Here is a 19173-nt window from a genome sequence, read left to right on the forward strand (position 1 = left end):
CTAGCCACTTGGCACAGGCTATTTTTTCATTGTTACTATTTGGTTATATAGTTTCACAAACCTATCCTCATCTGGTTTTGTCTTTTGCTGATCTGCCCAGCTGGCCTTCAGCCCTCATTGTTTGGATCTGACTCGTGGTTTCATGTCTAGGCACAAGCAGCAGAAATTTTGGAGAACTAATCATACAGCATCTTGCTTTTAGTTTGGATAATGGGATCAATTACTGCACAGCCTTACCTACCATGACTGGAATATGCTTGCTTCCTTGGTGCAGAAATTCTGGGCTTGTAGAAAGCAAAGAGGAGAGAGGCCTATCTGTTCCTGATGCAGCCTTGGGGAGTTATAAGTGTCTGCTGCTGAACATGTACAGGCATTTTTACGGGTATGTAGCTGGGCCAAATGTTTGTAGGTTTACACAGGAACGGGAAGAGAAACATCCCTGCCATTGAGCAGCCCTACTTCTTGCTCTCCAAATTTAAAATCTCTGCACTCTACGGTGTGAGATACTGGAGCTGTGTAAGAATTTCAGAAGATGCACAAAATAAGATACAATCTATTATTTTCCTTGTTTCAAGGGAACAATGAGTTCTTCCTTTGACCAGTTTTTGCTTTCTTAACTGTAAATCACTCTGAGATAGGCATCCATTATGGAAACTTTCAGCCTAGTCAGTTAATCTGGCAATTTTCAAATTCCTGAAACCATGTTCTTATAATGATGGTGCTGGGTGACCCTGACTGTAGGCTGTCCCATATCAACAGTAATAGACAGGCATCTACTTGCACAACAACTTTAATCAGACTTAGTTTCAGAAACTCAGAAACATTTTCTTTAATTTTCTTTCCCAAAAAGAAGGAGGTACTTTCAAGAAGAGAAGCTCAAGAAGTGAAACGCAAGGCATGGTAGACATTTAAGGAAGGAATCTTAAGCAGCAACATGACTTGCTTGCTAGGACTTTGAACGAAGCTCCTCCCTTAGGAGCAAACTCCCGGGGAAATGTGTTGTTTTCCATTGGCTGTGTGCTGCACAGTGGGGTACCTTCTTGCTGGGAAGCACATGAGGCTGGCACGGAGCACCGCCAGCACGGCCACCCCCTTGCGTGGTACAGCCACAGAGGCCCAGAGCAGGCTGCTGGGTGCTCCTGTGCCAGCCGTGAGCATCTGCATCTCGGCCCTGTTCTGCAGCAGACAGCACTATCTGGGAGGGAAGTGCAGACCATCGTGCTGGGGGACTGCTGGGTGGCTCACCTGGCCCAGCACCCGCCGGGCCTCAGTCGGTCTGGTGCGTGGGCCGCCCTGCGTGCCGGCCGGGCGCTGGCAGTGGAGGGATGCTGCTGGCAGGGCTGTGCTGGAAAGCCTTGCCCGGGCTGTCGGCCTGGCGCAGTGGGAGGTGGTGACCTTTCTGGGGGGTGTGCCAGCCCATATTTTCCTTTCCCAAATTAGAGCTGAAGCATGCCAGGAAATTCATTCAGAGCCAGTTCTGCTGCTGCTGAGTGTCCCGACCCGGAGGGCACTGCAGGTCCTGCTTTCCCCATCCCCCTCCCAGAGGCTCCCCCTGTCCAGCCCATGGCTCTGTGTCAGCCTCACAGCACCTCAGCTTCAGCCCCAGCAGTGCTGCAGCAGGGCTGGGCTCCAGCTCCCCACAGCCCTGCCATGGGCCCACCTGGAGGACAGGAGGTAATTAAAGAAACAGCAAAAACCACACAGCGCGGGGTGTTTATTTCAGCAATCTGTCTCCTCTAGGTCGCACAGCTTTCCTGCTCCTCCTTATTGCAGAAATAACCCTAGAAAAAGCTTAGAAAAAGCACAAGGGCAAACATCAGGAGCAGTTCTCTTTGTGCTCAGTGAGTGTTACCTTTGAGATAAAACTGGGGCCCAGGAGGCTGCGTGTCCTCCCCCAGGCACGAGGAGGGCGAGCCCTCTCTCCCAAACCTCGCACTGCTGGTGGGGGAGCAGCCTCCCTGGCCTGTCCGGCAGCTGCCATGCTCTGAAGGGGACTTCAGCAGCCAAGACCTGTGTGTGGCACCTGCTCCTGGAGACAGATTTACCTTCCTCTTCAGTTTGTCTGCTTAAGGCTATTTGATTCAGAAGAGAATTGGTGCTGGTTTCTGACACGGCCTAATGCCAGTAGCACCAAATGCCAATTCCCAATTTCTTTAAGGGAGCAGAAAGGGACCGGACACCTCTGAGGGGAGGCTGTGGTGCAAGCATGCCAGATGCTCCCAGCTGAGCTATTAGGCAGCTGTACATGCTGTGTGCTGGCTTGTATTGGCACAGGCATGCTGCCCCACAGCAATGCATCACTGATCCCCTGTGGAGATCCGTACTTGTGCATCAGGCTGGAGGTGCAAACCTGATTTTCCTTGAAGAGGCAGTCTGTGGTTGGTCCTGGCATGTTTATGCTGTGAGAGCCGTGGCAGTATGGGTAGGACCACTTCCCTTAAAACAGAATCAGAGTTACCCATTTGCAGTTTGGGGTGACAGGTCTAAGTGCCTTTTCAAGGCTGGTGCTCAGGGGGCTTGGTTTGGTTTTCATTAAAATGCTGCTCAGGCTATTGCAACTGAGAAAACTCTCTTTTAGAGAGCCTGTGGTAAAGGTTCATAGTGTGTGTACTGGAATGGTTAGGAGAATGCCAGCTGTCAGTCAGTTATCTGGGAAAGCACACGTGGCGGAGTGTGTGGGACAAGAAAAAAATCAGTGAGAGGAGACATTATCAGCAGTCTGTGTCAGGAACATGAGGATGTGGGGGACTGATGTCTGGCTCCAGGGTGTGTGGAAAGGCCACTGCTGGGAAAGGGTTTCTAGGAAGTAAGTGGTCACTAACCTGGGGACACTCTCAGGAAAGTGGGGGCTTGTGACCAAAATATCTCAAGTGGAAATGCCTAAAGAGCAAAAAGGTCTCCCGGGGTGAATGTGCTATCTTAGCAGAAACTTCTCCACGAGGCTGAGAGAGATGACACCAGCACTTCAGTCTACCTACCTTGTGGTTTTCCAAGGGACCACAGGTGTTTTGTGACTTATTCCAGTTGCAATGGACTGGATTCATCTCTGAGTTCTGAAATGGTTTTAAGTTCATCTGAACTGGAACATGGCATAACCTGCCAATATGTAACCAGCATCGGGCTGAAAGAGGGAGAAAGCATCTGCCTTTTTCCCACTTGGATCTATTCAGATAAAGGCCAAAATTCTAGTGCAATTAGCAGGACACAGACAGGAGAGAGGGAAAAAACAGTATGCCCAACCAAAGTTCCCTTTAAATACCAGTGCATGTTTCTCAGCAAAACCAACAACCTAGGACTTTATTACAGAAAACAAACCCAGGCCAGACCTACCTGATTTTTCACATTCCAAGTAATTTGTCTACTTCAATTACTGGAGAAAGTGAAATCCGGTGAAACAAATCCGATGTGTGTGTTTATGAAGGCAGTTCAGCAGATGTTGTTCTCCGGCATTTGGCCTGATTATTGTATTTGCGATGCTGCCCTTCACCTCAAAGCTCACGAACACAGATAGCATCTTCTCTCACAGCACATCTTCCCCCAGCATGTTTGCAGAACCCCAGTCCCAAAGACCACTGTATTCAACAGCAGTTGGCCTTGCAGCACAGAGAGGGCGAGCTGCTCGCTAAGCCTAATTGGCATGGCAACGTCGTGCATGGATTACCAGGTGCACATGAGCAGACTCACTGGCAGCAGCTGGGGCTATCACTGAAAGCAGATGCCAACAAGTGTTTAATGCAGCTCATAGAATTTTTTGTGACAGAAAATGATGAACGGGAAGAGGGGACCCAGCTTGCCTCTCGAACTCTGGGCTGAGCTTGCAAGTTATTACTTCTAAAAAGACATCATTTATTCCTGAACTGCTCACTACAAAAGACCTTGCATAACCCTGAGCTGACAACAGTACTGAGTTTCAAGCTGAAAACAGTGCTCTGAAAAACCACAGCACTGCCAGATCCTTTCTTGGAATGAAAGTCTGGTTTTGCCAAGACTTACCGCTGACTCAGGAAATTTATGCCTTTTGTGGGACTTCAGTTTTTTGCCTTTTTTTTTAATCTGTTTTCAAGGCTGAGTTAAAAGGCTAAACTGTCCTGCTTGTTTTCCAGAGCTATCCCTTTAAACAAAAGAAGCAGCTTAAAAGTCCATTTTAAATCATAGCAAAAAAAAAAAAAAAGAAAAGAAGTCATTGTGTCTTATCTTATGGCTGTGGTAGTTTATTCCCAGGGTATCATTGGGCAATTTCACAGTGTCAGCTGTGATGTGAGACATGCTGAACTCTGGCAACCCCTGGCAACACTGGCTTATGATGAGAGACCACCAAGGGGAGGTCAATACTGATATTGTAACCCCTTCTAGGACTTTATTATCTCAGGGTCTGATAATGTTTCACTAATACCAAAACCAGATTTTTGCTTATATCCCTATAAGCTGGTTTTAGCAATTTGTCTCTAGTCAGCAAAGCCCTTAATGTATATTTAAACAGCTGTAGAATTAGATCTTGAGTGAGTAATATTTAATATTCTTAGGACAGCTTAAGAACCTGATCCAAAGCAAACTGTAGCCAGTGCAAGGTTTTTATTGATTTCAGTGAGCTTTGAATCAGACTCCAGAGATTACCGGATTGTTCCCAACTGTTATTACCTGGAATCTCTGGCAAAAAGAAATACAGGAGGACACAGAGATTAGTTAAATCATCACATGATGAAGTTTATTTTTCTCAGAGTACTTGCAAGTATACATATGTATGCCACACCACCCCCAGGATGTTGACAGAGACCTTTCAGAGCTGTCTCAAAAAGTACTTTTCCTTGTCTTGCTGTGTCGGTGGCTTGCTAAAAATCTCTGTTGACAAAGCACAGCAAATTCCTGACAACAGTCTTAAAGAGGCTGGCATATAAATAAAGATGTCTGAGAGAAGCCAAAAGCTATACTCTAATCTCTTTGCACATCACATGTTTTGAAAATGGCACCTTGGCTGCATAAATAATCCCTCTGGTGTCAACTGAGTTTTAGAATATAGAGGTGGGGGGGAGGTAAGGAGAGAAGTATGTAGCTTAAAGCTGGCAAAAGTCCTGCTGAAATGAAAAGATGGGTGAGAAGGAGGAGGGGGAGGAATTGTTTGCTAAATAGAGATGCCTGACAGGCATAATTATGAAACATTTTAGAGGGTCTTACAGGGAAGATGCTTTGCTGACCACTGTCTCTTCAAAGAAAATTGAGTGTCTTGCTCTGCTGTTCTTCTGTAGCCTCCCTCATACTATTTTCTCTTTCTTTCTTTCTTTTGGGCATCTTTTTAGAACTGAGCTCAGGACTTCCCCTTCTTTATGATGAAACTTCTCATCTGAAGAAAATAGAAACAGAGAGTGTGAAGGTAGTTGGACCATGGCCAGCCCTCCACGTCGGCATGAACAAGGTATAGCATATACACGTATACTTTTACATATATATGCCAGAGCCCCTTTGTCACTTCATATTCAAAAGCTACTGCTTTTTCACCTTCAATTCAAATCAACATTCATCTGCAACTGGCTTGATTTTTAATCACCTCTCACCATCTCCTATGGGACTGGGATTTGGATTTTAGATTTAGCATTTCAATCAACTTTGCCTTTTAAAATTTCAGAAGCCGCTGCAACAATGTTATGATGCAGTTTTAGTTTAGTTGTGAAGAGTTAGTCATCTAGGGAGCCCAGAGCTGTAAAAAAATAACAACAATTTAAGTGATAAAAACCAAAAATCTTGTTTTTCTACATGAGGAGTCCATGTTATGCCTTAAACTCTCCCAGCATCTGATATTAGTGGGTGTTTTATGAGTGAGTTTTTTGTCAAGAATGGCAAAACATCCATAGAATCATAGAATCAACTGGGTTGGAAAAGACCTCCAAGATCAAGTCCAGCTCTTGATCCAACCCCACCATGGTTACTATACCATGGCACTCAGTGCCACATCCAGTCTCATCTTAAAAACCTCCAGGGACAGTGAATCCACCACCTCCCTGGGCAGCCCATTCCAATATCTGATTATAATGGCCAGTCTTCGCGAGCGAAGATCCGGGGAAGGTCTTTACACCTTCCAGCCTGCGCATTGGATTTTTTTTTTAGGTGAGACACAGTGTGCGCGGAACTGAGCCCACCCTTTAATCCTGAGGTTCATCTGCCGGGGCCAAGCGAGCTTGGACGGTGGCAGCGAGGTCCTTAGGACGTAGGTGGGTTGCCTTTAAGGGCTAACGAGCCCCACCTGCCCGGGAGTGGCCCTGACCGGGAATCGAACCCGGGTCTCGGCAGTGATAGCGCCGCGCCTTTACCACTAGACCACCAGGGGCTCCAATGTCTGATTACTCTCTCTGTAAAGAATTTCTTCCTAATATCCAACCTAAACCTCCCCCAGCACAGCTTAAGCCCGTGCCCTCTCGTCCTACTGCTGGTTGCCTGGGAGGAGAGAATGATGCCCACCTGGCTACAACCTCCTTTCAGGGAGTTGTAGAGACTGATGATAGTTATAGAGTCATAGAATGCATGTCCCGCTGTTTCTGCTGGAGATCAGAGGCCAGCAGGTTGGTGGCTGCTTGTATCCATGTGAGGCTAAATTCACTGTGCCTGCACTGTGGGGTGCCTTGATCTGAGTCTGGATAGAGCCACAGAGACCCAGACCTCTGTTTTACAACCACGTTGGTCCTGTGCTGTACCCAGTGAAGTCAATGCAAGCATTGCCACTGGCTTCAAATGAGGTCAGTCTGGGCCCCCAGTGATTGTACAGGTCTGTTAGAAGCAAAGCAGAGTTTTGAGAATTTTTTGTCAGCTCAAGGGAGAAATCAAATTACTTTACCTTGGTTTTACAAAGCCTTTTTGTTTTTACTTTTGCAAACAGGCTTTTATTATTCATATTATTTTAGCAAGCATCAGGGAAATTAAAATCAAAGGGGAGATGATCAAGTGTACCAAAAATACAAGCACAAAGGAGCTTGTACAAGCACAAAGGGGTATATCCGTATAGCAGAGTCTTTCTTTTCTGTTGATGGGAGGCTCCAGGAGATGGAAGTCAAGACTGAAAATCAGTGAGTCAAGTGTTTCTAATAAAAAAATTAAATGTTGGAATTTTTTTCCAGCATTGTAGTTAACTGAACTTATTCCCTAACGCAGTGGATTTTCTGTCATGAAGATTTCCTTGAACCACGTTCGGGGTATGTCATGGGATAGTGGTGTAGTTCACCTATAGACTGCAGTCCTCATGTCTTATGAATGTGGTCATGAGGTCATGACCTGTGTCATGATTTTTGGAGACTTCTCAATGAACAGATGAAGGTGGAATGGTTTAGACTTTTTCCCAAATCTATTTTATCACATGTGAGAAATTGTCAATTTGTCTGGTTTGTTTGAGTGGAGATTAAAAAGATAAATCATAAAGTTAATAAACTGGGGTGAAATAGAAGTCATCTTTTTTTACCCATGAACATTTCTCAAGTTCTCATTTTAGAAATACTCTTAACTGGTAATAAGTACAGAGTTTTTATAGGCAAAGCTTGTTAAGCATTGGCAAAGTTTACCAAAGGAAAATTCTCCATCTCAGATTGATCCGGTGAATACCCAGGTCTTGTGAGAGGACTTTTGTAGTTCTGAAATGATTACTGATATCTGAGTCCCAGCTGAGAACATTCACTCAAGTGCAATGTCCAAAACATGTTTTAGAAGACTGTCCTACTGAGCTCATTGACAGCTCAGTTTGGAATATTTAAAGGGCTAAAGTGAAGAAGTGAGAGGACTCTCTCCATGTTGACCACAATGCACAAGTGGATAAACCAATCTGACCTGTGTTGCACAAAAGACCCAAACAGATGATCTTAATGGTACCCTTGGGATTTAAAAATTCGTAGATTTATGGTCTTTCTTCTTTCTTTAACTGAAAGCTTAAAACACTTTAGTCCTGTATTCCACCATACTGTGCAAGTAATCTCAGTGGAGTCCCTGCATATTCTGCCTGGCAAAGCCTGACCTCTGATCCTATCGCTCTTATTTGCTGCAAATCTGTGAAGGGCAAACTGAGCTCTTCTATAATTAATGGTTTTCTTTGGCTTGTCCTTAAACCTCTAGAATCTTGTCCACAGTCAGATGGATTACTTATTTAAGGACTAATTAGCAGAACCCAGTATGATAGCAAGTCAGAGCTTCACAATAAATGCAGCTGCACAGTAAATGCAGCCTGTGTCTGCTGTGGTGAGACTGCCATCAGTCAAAGTTTAGCTGATGAAAAAGTCTTGTAATGAGCACCAAGAGCTGCTAAATGCTACGGTTTTTGGCAGAAGCTTAGCAAAAAGCAAGGGTAGAGACATGGCTGTCTAATGAAATCCCTCCCCTGGCAGTCATAGAGGGTTTGGGTTTAAGAATTGGGCAGGAGTCCCATGAACAGTGGTTACCATGCAAATGAAAATGAGGCCAGTCCCTCAAAATTTATTAAAATTACTGTTTTGAGCCATCTGAAAACTGTACATACTCTTGAAACTGGGCCAGCCCTCACATTACAGGCTGTGGGTTGTGACAATGAATCATTCTGAAGTTCTTTGACCCCTTGCTTATGGTTTGTTCTTCAGGCATCATTTTCTGACCTAGGTCCTGGTAAAATGTGTAGACAGAGTTCATAAAGCTAAAACCAGTAAACCACAGGTCTTTGAGCTCTGAGCAGAGCCTGGCGTTGCCTCAGCAAATGGCTTCTCCAGTGAAAGAGAGGGACATGCTGTAAATATTGGGCTAACCCTGGGCTAAAACGCTGTGGAGCATTGCCCAGCACAGTGGCAATGAGACACTTTAGACAGAATTGATCAACCACAAAGTGACAAACTGTGACAAGTATTTTTCACTGAGACTGTGGCCTTTAAAGTTCCTTCGGTTATGGTAGTTAACTAGCTACTCAGTCTGGCAGCAAACAGATTTTAATGAGTGGTCAATCTGTCTAGTTCCTGGCAAAAAAATGGAATGTTAACACCTCTCCTGCACCACTGCATTGATTTCTGGTCTACTAAGCACTTTTTATTCTCTAGTTTTGCATCCCCTGAAATATTATGCTTAAACAAAACCAGTGGAGCTGTCAAGAAGCTGTTTCATTTATTCTATTTTTGAAAAAAAAAAAAAAAAGGCAGTGGTTTCCATATCTATTGTGAAGTCTCAGTTTTCGCTCCCTCCCTTTCTGTTGCTAATTGTTATTTTTTGAAGCAAAGTACTTTTGGGCTAGAATTTATCAGGGTTAATAATCAACCCATAGGAGAATTAACAAGAAATTGGGTAAATTAGATTCAGCAGTTAATTAATTTGATTGCCTGCTGCAGCAAACTTTGTCTCATGGGAATGATGAATGGATGTGTCCAATCTCTTTCCCAGAGCTGTTTGGTATAGTGTACCATATGCCTGTCCACCTACTGAATGATAAAAGTCCATTTCAACGTGCGTTTCATGTCCTTTGGTGCTAACGGACTCCTTCATCTCCAGGAGAGACAAGCCTAAGTGTTGTAGTTGTGACTGTATTTCTGATTTTCTTCTTGGAAGTCTTTCATTAGAAAAACATGTTGTCCCCCATTGCTCTGTGTGTGTGTGTGTGTGTGTATGATATAAAACCAAAAATGTATTGTTAGCATTTCTGAAATCTGGAATCTAGTAATTATTAGCCCAGATGTATTTATTACATAAAAAGAAAGAATAATAATACATTTCAAATTGTTTCTGCCACTTTTCCTGATGTTATGCTCAGCCTTCACCTACACCCCTGGATCCTAAGGTTGGTGATTTCATTCTGGTGGAGTCAGAGGGGATGTTGTGATGGTCATAGAATCATAGAATTGTTTAGGTTGGGAAAGACCTTTAGGACTGTCGAGTCCAACTGTTAACCCAGCACTGACAAGTCCGTAACTAAACCACATCATTCAGTGCCACATCTACACGTCTTTTAAGTACCTCCACGGATTGTGACTCAGCCACTTCCCTGGGCAGCCTATTCCAGTGTTCCATCCAGTCAAGTTCATGTTTTCTTCTTCCTTGCTCTCGAATATACTTTATTGTTTTGTATGTTTGCAAACAAGCATTTACATCTTGCTCTTTCTTCACTGATCTACATCTGCACATTACACCCAAATTTACTGTAGATGGTGGCTTTTACATCTGTATGCTATATACTCTGTCTTCACTCTCTTCATTGCCCCTAAAACCAATTTTTTCCAGATCAAGCTCTGCTCTTTAAATGGCCATTGGTGAGTTGTTTATAGCTATGGGTGGGTCCCCAGTGCCAGCCTGTGCCCCTTGTGCTATCACTCCTTGTCAGCACTCCTCTACCGGCTGTCCTGTGTCTTCACTTCTCAAGGCCCCTGTTATCATACCAGCCCTACATTGCTTTGTATTACATATTTTCATTCAAGTAAAAAATATCTCATTCTACAAAGAATAACTATTTGTGTTACTGTTCCCTATATAAAATTATTGCTGTTTCAGCGTCACTTAGTAAAACAAAGCTTCAGGCAGATTGAGAAAGCTTCAGACAGAACAATGCTGATGAGCCTTACTGTCTTTGCAAACTCTGTTCAAAGAGGGGCTTTTTGCTAGCAGGATAAGACCGTATTACAGAGCTGCTCAGTTATACAGACTGATTACTTGCGAATGATACCACTTGCAAAAAAGCTGTGAAACTACCTGTCCCGTGCATGACTGCAAAGCCTAAAGCTACTGCAGTTCCAAAAATCATTCATAGTTTAAGAAAACCCACAAAACCAACTCACTTTGTTGATATATCTGAGACTATTCCTTGTGATACACTCATCAGAAGGTATGTCCTGGGAAACGTGACTACCATGGCGCAGTACGACTATTGTGAAGCTTGACACTGACAGAGGCAGGATCTAATAATACTGAGCAGTAGTGTTTTATAAAATAAATTTGATACCAAGACAGAAAGAGCTTTGCTTCAAGGATATAAGCATAACAAGATTTATCGGGAGTTATATCTTTCATTAGACCAACTGATAGTTGATGTGAGGAAGATCTTTTGTGTCTGACAGCCTAATGAGGGGAGGAGTGATTGTTTTTTTTTTCTAATTGTATTTTTTTCTAATAAAGAAGTTACAGTTTTCTGCTTGCAAATTTTACCTCAAATAAGAATAGCATGTAATTATACAGGTCTTATCATCATGGTGTCTGTTTGTAATTGATGTTAGCTATCACATGGGGAAAAAAATCAATTCATCTCCTAGTGGAAAGGTGGCAAAAGAGTCTGTAGATTGCTATGCACATTTGCAGATGTAGTTGAGTCCCAGGACATCCTCTGTAGCTAATGTGCTTTCAGAACCTCTATATCTGTGCTGTCTTTGTTAAAATTTTACCTCCCACTAGTAGAGATGACTAGCAACAAAGAATAGACCTAGATTTCTAAAGAAAATATTAATTCTATGCTTGAGTTATGTCCAGTAAAATACATGTTTTAAACATGCTGTTTTGCTAAGAAGAGGCTATCAATAAATTCACGGAGGTGAAAGATCATGTGAATCTTGCTCTTGGTACAAAGTTTGATGTGGAACAAAGCATGAACCTTTTAAAGCAGAGCAAATGGAAATGTTATGTACATGAGTGGTATTACTGGGTTTCATGCAACTATTTTTATATTCTGTACATGTACTTAATATTCACTTGCAAACTAAAGCCAATGTCATCATTATCTAACACTGTACAAATCTGCCTTCAGTTCTAGTACCAGCAAATGTAATTGAATTTAAAGTAAATGTTTGGGAGGAGAAAAACAAGCTCAAGACCTCAATTACAAAATGAAAAAAATGCCTCTAGTTTTATATGTGTTTGTATCCGAGCTTGTTTGACCCACTTCTATCCATTTAATTGCAAATCTCTAGTGTTCTCCTCTGGAAAAATAAATTTCTTCATCAATGGTGAAAGCAATATGAACACATTGCTGTTATTTAGCGCCAGCAGAACTGGAGATGGGAAACTGGAGTACTATCAGGTATCTTAATGATTTTTTTCTTAATTTCTAAACCTTTTAGGATGAGTTTAAATTGCAAATCTAAGCAAGAAAATTACCTCTTTCAAATACAAGTTTGACTCCAAGACACTCACTTGAAAAGGGGCATCTAAGATTCTTTTGAATTACATAATAAGAAATGGTAAAATAGGAAGTTTCATTAACATTATGCCATATTTTGCTTTCTAATGAAAGCAAATAGAATATTCTTAGTTTCAAATAGAATATTCTTAGTTTATAAATGAAAACAAAATTTTAATTACTGAAAACCTGGGTCAACATCTGAATACCCAGCTGCTGTCTTTATGCTTCATTCATCACTGCAAGCAGTGAGGATTGTGAAAATGTAAAATTCCTTTCTTATACAGCAAAATAAATTAGATTACAGCTTTCATTCTTGCAGCAGTAGTATATAGAGATTCCTAATGCAGGCAGGTTTTAGATCTTTGATTTTCTTATAAACTAGTGAAATGAACCATAGAAGATTCTGCATGTATTTTTCTAGCCCTGAAATATTTTCTTTTCTTTTGCCTTTTTGATGACAGTTATACTTTAAGAGTTAATTTGGGGGATGAGAGATCTTAAATATTAGTGACATTAAGGAACAATAGGAACTTATATAAATGCTTATAAGTGCTAATAGTCTGCAGTAAGGAGGTCCTACTTTGTTCTGTGATTTGAGTTCACTTTTAGTTTGAATCTTCAGTGCCATTGACTCTGTGTATAACAGTCTCAGCTATTCAGCTGCAGGAGAGCAGAATTCAGTAATGATTCGGGATGTGCAGCACTGTGGCAGAAAAGTCCGTCACTGCCAAGGCAGGCTGGCAAAGCAGCCTTTCACGTATGTTCAGAAGATAAAGTAGGTCTGGGTCAGGTCAAGCACTCCCAAGCCCCATATGGGGGTTGTGTGCAGTTGTCATTCCCACTGGGGCAAGGGGACATGGTGGACTTCATCTGTGAGCATGAGTTACCTTTAAGTGCTGCTCCTATTGCAGTGCAAACAAAGCAAATTTTGCTTGCTTGAAGGTGAAACCCTAAAGTGTGGCCCAAGCAAGGGCTAAAGCAGAACTGAATACCCAGGAATGGCTTCTAAGAAGTGTGTATCCTCTAGCAGCAGCAGCTTTCCCTTTCAGCCAGGTCAGCGAGCATCAGCGTTTCGACCTCTCACGTTACGAAAATCTCAATGAGAGACTTGCACACCAGATCTCACACCGAGGATCTCCATTACGTGGAGTCATCTGGCATAATCCTGAACACAGCAGGAGATTTAGACCTTTTGAAGGTTCCCAGCTAAAGGGTAGCCCTGGGAGCTTTTATCTTGCTCTTGGTCAATGTGGGAAAATTGGGCAGTGGAGGAAGAACATAAGGACTGAAAAATATCCGTATCTATCTGAATAATAGATGGATGGGGCTTTGGAACTTTTCTAGTTACAAAACAAACTGGTCTTCTAAACAAGCATTACTTGTCTTTTTTTATCTAGTAAAATACCATTCCTTAATCTTGCTTGATTGAAATGATGTTTAATTAGTATCCAGTGTTAAAACAAAGGTGAGATTTTGCATGGCCTTTATAAATGCCACTGCTTACTTAGTGTGTTGTTCTTTCTGCTGCTAGAAATCAATAGACCTAAAAGTTAACAGTAATAGCAAGCCTTTTAAAATGTATAGTAGTTCTCTTTGGCTACCAAGACTATTGGTGAAGTAAAAGTTGTGCTTTCTTTACAGTTAATTTTGTCCTTTTGAGTATCTCCACATCTCAGCTGCATGAGTAGCCTAGAAAAGACAGCTATGGCAAACAAATAGTTAATGTTTTTTTGGCTTTTTTTCATATACTTGCTATGACTGCTGTTATATTCAAGACTGAATAGATGACTACAGTTCCATAAATTGCTCCAGCTAGATACTGTCACTTTTCATTTAATGTATTTTCTCTTTCCCTTAGGAGGAAAGTGGGGAGAATGGAAAGTCCAGAAATGTCATCCTTCGAAAAAAATAAATGTAGCTTGAAAAATAAACATGTAAGAATTATCAGAAATTTGCCAGAGAAAAAAATCTCATGATAAGCAGTCCTTTAACAGACAGTTGTTCAAAATCATATCTGACAGGTGTGGCATTTTGGATGCAGAAGTCTGCTAGACCAGCTTTGAATACAAACAAATATCTTGCAGTCTCAATAGAGTTCTGCAGAGAGTCTTTCCCTTCCCAATGTTTGCTGAATAGTTTTCCTCAGGCAACACAATTGCATTTGTGATTTGCTCCACTTGCAGAAAGTGTTCCCCGAATCCTGATGTTCCCATTTTTCTGTGATTGTTCAAGGACCTGAGAAAAGAGTCAGTAAGACTGTAGTTGCCATCAGCCAGTGGGATGCCACGGAGAGGGCAGAAGGAAGGATAAAAGAGGTATATTTTGAAATTAGAGAACTAATCACATGGTAGTAGTTTCACATAGTTTCAATAGATAACTGAAAATAAACTGGAAAAAAAAATAGATTTTGTCCTGAAATACTTTGACAGAGGTGAACCTCAAGGATCATTGAACTTGGTTTACTGATGCCTTGTACCTGTTTTAGCTGAAATCTGAATGACTGCACTGCATATCAGTTCTGTCTGCGTGTATACGACCACTCACTCTTCCCAGCAATGAGAGTGGAAAATGCATAATCTAGGCTGTTACTCATCTATAATTCAGGTCTTATTTACAGGAAGAATAGGAAGGTTTGCAATGGCTCTTATGCCATTGACCAATTATTCTTCAAAAATATGAAACATATTACAGGCTTTTGTTTAAGCGTTCATGTTTACAATCATGGTCTCATTCATACTGTTTGTTGATACATTAGTATACCTCTTTTTGTTTGTTTGTTTTCCTTTTCTGCATGGAAAGTTTATTCATGTTGGCATTTCTGCTGGATATAGTTTGTTTAAGGTACAAAACCTTTAGGTCATGTTTGAACAGGTCACTAAACTAGCTGTCCGGAGGCTGCAATTTCTCATCCAGATTGCTGCATAGGTAAAGGGTTGACATCAAGTGGAAACAGCAGCAGCAGTGTTTAAACTCCCTGGATTTTTCTTTTCTTTCTGATGACAGAGATTTTGCTTGGCTTGCAATTAAGTGGAAATCACTTCAGATCCCTCTGGTTAAATTTGCAAAGCTTTACATTTGAAGGGTGATCTAAGATGTCAGTGTTCACTATAGTTGTGTTGTTCTCTCTTCTGCCTCTTGTGGGATATTTTGAAATAATGTTTTTCTTCCTCAGTGTGATCACAGGTTTGGTCAACCACTCCAGGGCCTGGCTGGGCTTTTTTTCATGTATCTTCACTCCACATCAGTTTCTTGCTTCTATTACTCAAACTTCCCTGAGGCCACTCTTGTCTTGCAAATAGTATCAAGTCATTAAATATTTTGAAAACTTCTGAGACATATCTATCGGGGTATGAACATGGAAGTTTTATCAGTATTGATGAATCAAATGATTACAATTAAAAATTTACCCTTTGATCATATTGTAAACTTACCTTTCTAATATGTGCCACTGTGCTTATCTTTTTTATTAAATATAGGGTGAAGACAAGAAGGTGTCTGAAAAGACTCTTCATGCCCCTGTGTCACCTTCATCTGTACCTGACCATATGAAGTGCAACATCCTCAAAGCTCAAGTGGAAGCTGCTTTTAGAGTAGGTGCCCAGGTAATCTGTGTTTAATACTTCACTTTTTTAGTTTTGTCATAGCTTTCACCAATTTTCCAGAATCACATTGTTCCTGAGGAATAACCTTATTTTTTCTCAAGTATCCACACTGACAGTTTTTTCTAGCTGCTCCGCGGTTTCTACAGGTTACTCAAACTGATTGATATGATGAAAGCAGGAAATTTGTCCTAACTGACATGATTAATACAGCTGAGAGAGGCTAAGAAAATAGGAAAGATGGCCTCAGGAAGTCCCCATGTTTTGATTTTGTCACTGTTGCTTTTATTTACTTTGTAGCTGAGAAACAGTTAACCTCTGGAGTTTTCTGAGGCTGCCTACCATTCATGGCAACTGGTTGTGTTCTAGTAATAATATTTATACATCCAGATTCAACCTTTATTTCGGAGGATTAACTTAAGATGTCTAAATGTGAAATGTTAGCTAGTACCTTGTTTTCTTACTTATTTGTGCACTTTCAAAAAATTTTAAGCTTCCATTTTCCCTGCTTTGTTACTGTTAACACTGGATACATCCTGTTTCAAAAACACTAAAAGTCTTTTAATGATGCCATGCAACTGAAAACTGATGCTAAATGGCATGACTGTAAAAAATTAATTCTCCAGTCAGAGGTAAATCTATGTGAAACCTAAAATGTGTGATTCTTTTCAAGGGCAATTTGTGGACAACAGATAATGCTATTGATGCCAAAAATAAAGCTAATTACAATGTTTTGGGGAAAAAAGTAAAGGCAAAAAATTTGTTATAACTCTTCCCCTAAGTTCCTGTGGTATCCTTGAACATACTATTCTCATTGAATACAAATTACGTTGGTGTTTCCATTGCTTTGTTTCTTTTCACTTTAACATACCAGGTCAACTTGCCCTGCAAAGGACTTTGTTAACAATCACCTTTGTGTATTTGTTGTTCCGTGGCAGATCTGTCATCTGAGAGCTAGATTACATCTGGTCTAACTAGACCTTAAGGAAGTATCAAAATTTGGTTATTCTGACTGCCCTAGATTTCAAGAACAGAAACCATAAATCTGGCAGCATGAGGGGGAAGGAGTTGTTTGAGTGTTTTTCTTTTAGTTTTTGCTTAAAGCTGTTCTCTCACCTCTCTGAATTCTGTGTTATATCAACGGTGCAGCATATTTTGTGCCCCATATTTCTTGTTTGATTGCCCTTGGGTTTACCCTCTGTTTCCCCTGTGTGTCTTTTCTACAGGATGTCATGGTATATTTCTCATGTTTGTATTTTCTCCTGAATATGCTTAATGGTCATGTTTGACTGTTAAAGACTGGAAGCAGTGTGTGCTGCTGCATTCAGCATACAACATTATTAAGGCAAGATAGGAAATGTGCTTAATGTATGCATCTCTCAACTGACCTGCTGTGCCTTAATTTTTCACTCTGAGGCTTTCCAAGGAAAACATCCTGGGTTGCTTTTTCTGCCATGACTGTATTCTTTAGCTGATGCTGTGTGGTAAATAAGTTTCGGAGCAAACTGAGCATTCCTCTTTTCCTTCTTACCTGTATTGTTTTGCACAGGGCTTTAGCAGTCAGATTTGATTAAGTAGGTGTCTGAAGCCTTGGCCTCAATGAGAAAAGTCTTATTATTTCAGGGGAAGGAGGGGAAAGAAGCCTGTTGCAGGATAGTATATATTGTGGAAAAATAATGGCATACATTTTGAAATCCCTGAAGCTTTCAGTGCTAACAAAGTATGGCTTAAGAGTTATAGCCAGTAAATTAGGATGTATCTTAATCTTAGAAATCCCCATTCAACTACCTGCTTACCCACAAAATTACCTGTGTAACTAGAGATGAGTTTTTCTGCACTTGAGCTCCCCTCCTGTCAAGTATGAGAGACTACCCTTCTCAGATACATTGCAAAAATAAGCAGGCAGAGACCAGGCAATGTTCAGCTGTTACAGTAAGGAGCTGTGGCTACACAAGTACTGAGAAGAGTAGGGAAAACGTTCACAGTGAAGGAATGAGTAGAAACGCACCATCTATCATCTAGAAAATTGGAGGAGGGAAGGGGGCTACTGGAGAACCCATGAAACCACTGTGTCAGATACCATAAAACCACCCAGTTATCTTCTTTACCCGCCCCTATCCACCCAGACAACTAGCTGAATACTGGTAGCTAAGCCATTTCCCAGTGGCAGTTCAGTCATCTTCTGGGAAAAGTGAGCTGAGATGGAATTACACTGCTCAGAGACACAGAATCCTTTTGAGGGAACAGATAAGGAATAGGTTTCTTCATGAAAGACAACCATTTAACGCCATGTATTCCCTCAGGGCGGTGATCCTGCCCTTCTTTGACCCCATCTGACATATCCTGCTGCTCAGTATATCTGGAGGACTAATGATGTTATCCTCTGACCAATTCTATCTTTTGATGCCAGTTTCATATTAAATCCCTGAGAAGTCTTGCCTTCTGGCCTTATGCTTAACACTCCAATTTCTCATCTCTAGTTTTTTGTATTGTCATATTTCAATTTGCAAGGCAGCCAGGGCAAGAAGTACATCTGTGTTCTCTAAGGCACAGCCTATATTCCTTAAGCTGTAAAGAAAGGCAGTCTGATTTTCCTTATGTACAGCACAGTTATTCCTGTATTTCATGATAACATTAAAAAAAAAAAAAAAAAAGATTCACTCCTCTACTTTGTAAAATGAAGAAGAAAGAACCAGGCTCTGTCTTATGCATATGGTATTTGAAAGGAAATGTTATTTTAAGGGCCTCAGAAATCCATGGTCTAGCTCATCCTTTTTGAAACTCAATGGGGTGTCTTCACTATATGGTTAAATGTAAAAGTATGAGAAAAATATTGGTGCACTGTAGAATCATGTCTACAAACTGTTGCTTGAAGTATTTGTAACAGCTCTCTCTCTAAACAGTAGGAATATTTTCAATACCATATGCTACTAACATCAGGATATGACAAGTTTATGAAGGCACCTCCTGCATGTAGTAGAAGAAGCTGTTTCTTGTAATTCTGAGAATGGAGTAAATGTTTGCAAATGGAAAATATAAACTGGGACAGAAATTTTCTGTAGTTTTCTTTTTTTTTGTGGCAGCTAGACACCAACACAAGAGAGAGCCTTAGAAATTAATGATTCTAGTGCTTATGATTTAAAAAATAAAAACAGGGGAAATGATGCTATACATTTGAAAATATATTCTGGAATATGATCTCTGTGCTGCTTCATTTCAGAATTGTGCTGAAGAGCTGTTTATCACATTCCTAGGGGGCAATACACCTTCCTTAATTATAGCCCTAATTTAGAGTCTGAAAATTTGTAAGGTTACGGTGCTGATCACTTAGCCCTGCTTGTGGTTCAGAGTTATAGAGCAGCAGGAAACAAACACGAGTGAGGTTTTTTTTTTATTTGGTGAAGATGAGAATATTTATGTGCCATTCAGCTAAAAGGAGAATGAAACTGCAGTGTGCGTGGGGATGCTGGAAGCTGAATCTAGGAACTC

General features: G+C 41.2%; 1 protein-coding gene across 3 annotated transcripts in view; it reads left to right on the plus strand.

The window, feature by feature from the left end:
- The window catches only part of EPB41L4B (erythrocyte membrane protein band 4.1 like 4B), a 170823-nt gene that overhangs the window by 97932 nt on the left and 53718 nt on the right, over positions 1–19173 (plus strand). For all 3 annotated transcript variants that reach the window (XM_050330019.1, XM_050330029.1, XM_050330040.1), the window contains exons 17-18: positions 5295–5410; positions 15562–15687. In XM_050330019.1, the coding sequence (XP_050185976.1) occupies positions 5295–5410; positions 15562–15687 (242 nt within the window). The remainder of the gene's footprint in view (positions 1–5294; positions 5411–15561; positions 15688–19173) is intronic.

The sequence above is a fragment of the Myiozetetes cayanensis genome, unplaced genomic scaffold (genome assembly GCF_022539395.1).
Source record: "Myiozetetes cayanensis isolate MyiCay16 unplaced genomic scaffold, myiCay2020 scf1, whole genome shotgun sequence".
Lineage (NCBI taxonomy): Eukaryota > Metazoa > Chordata > Aves > Passeriformes > Tyrannidae > Myiozetetes > Myiozetetes cayanensis.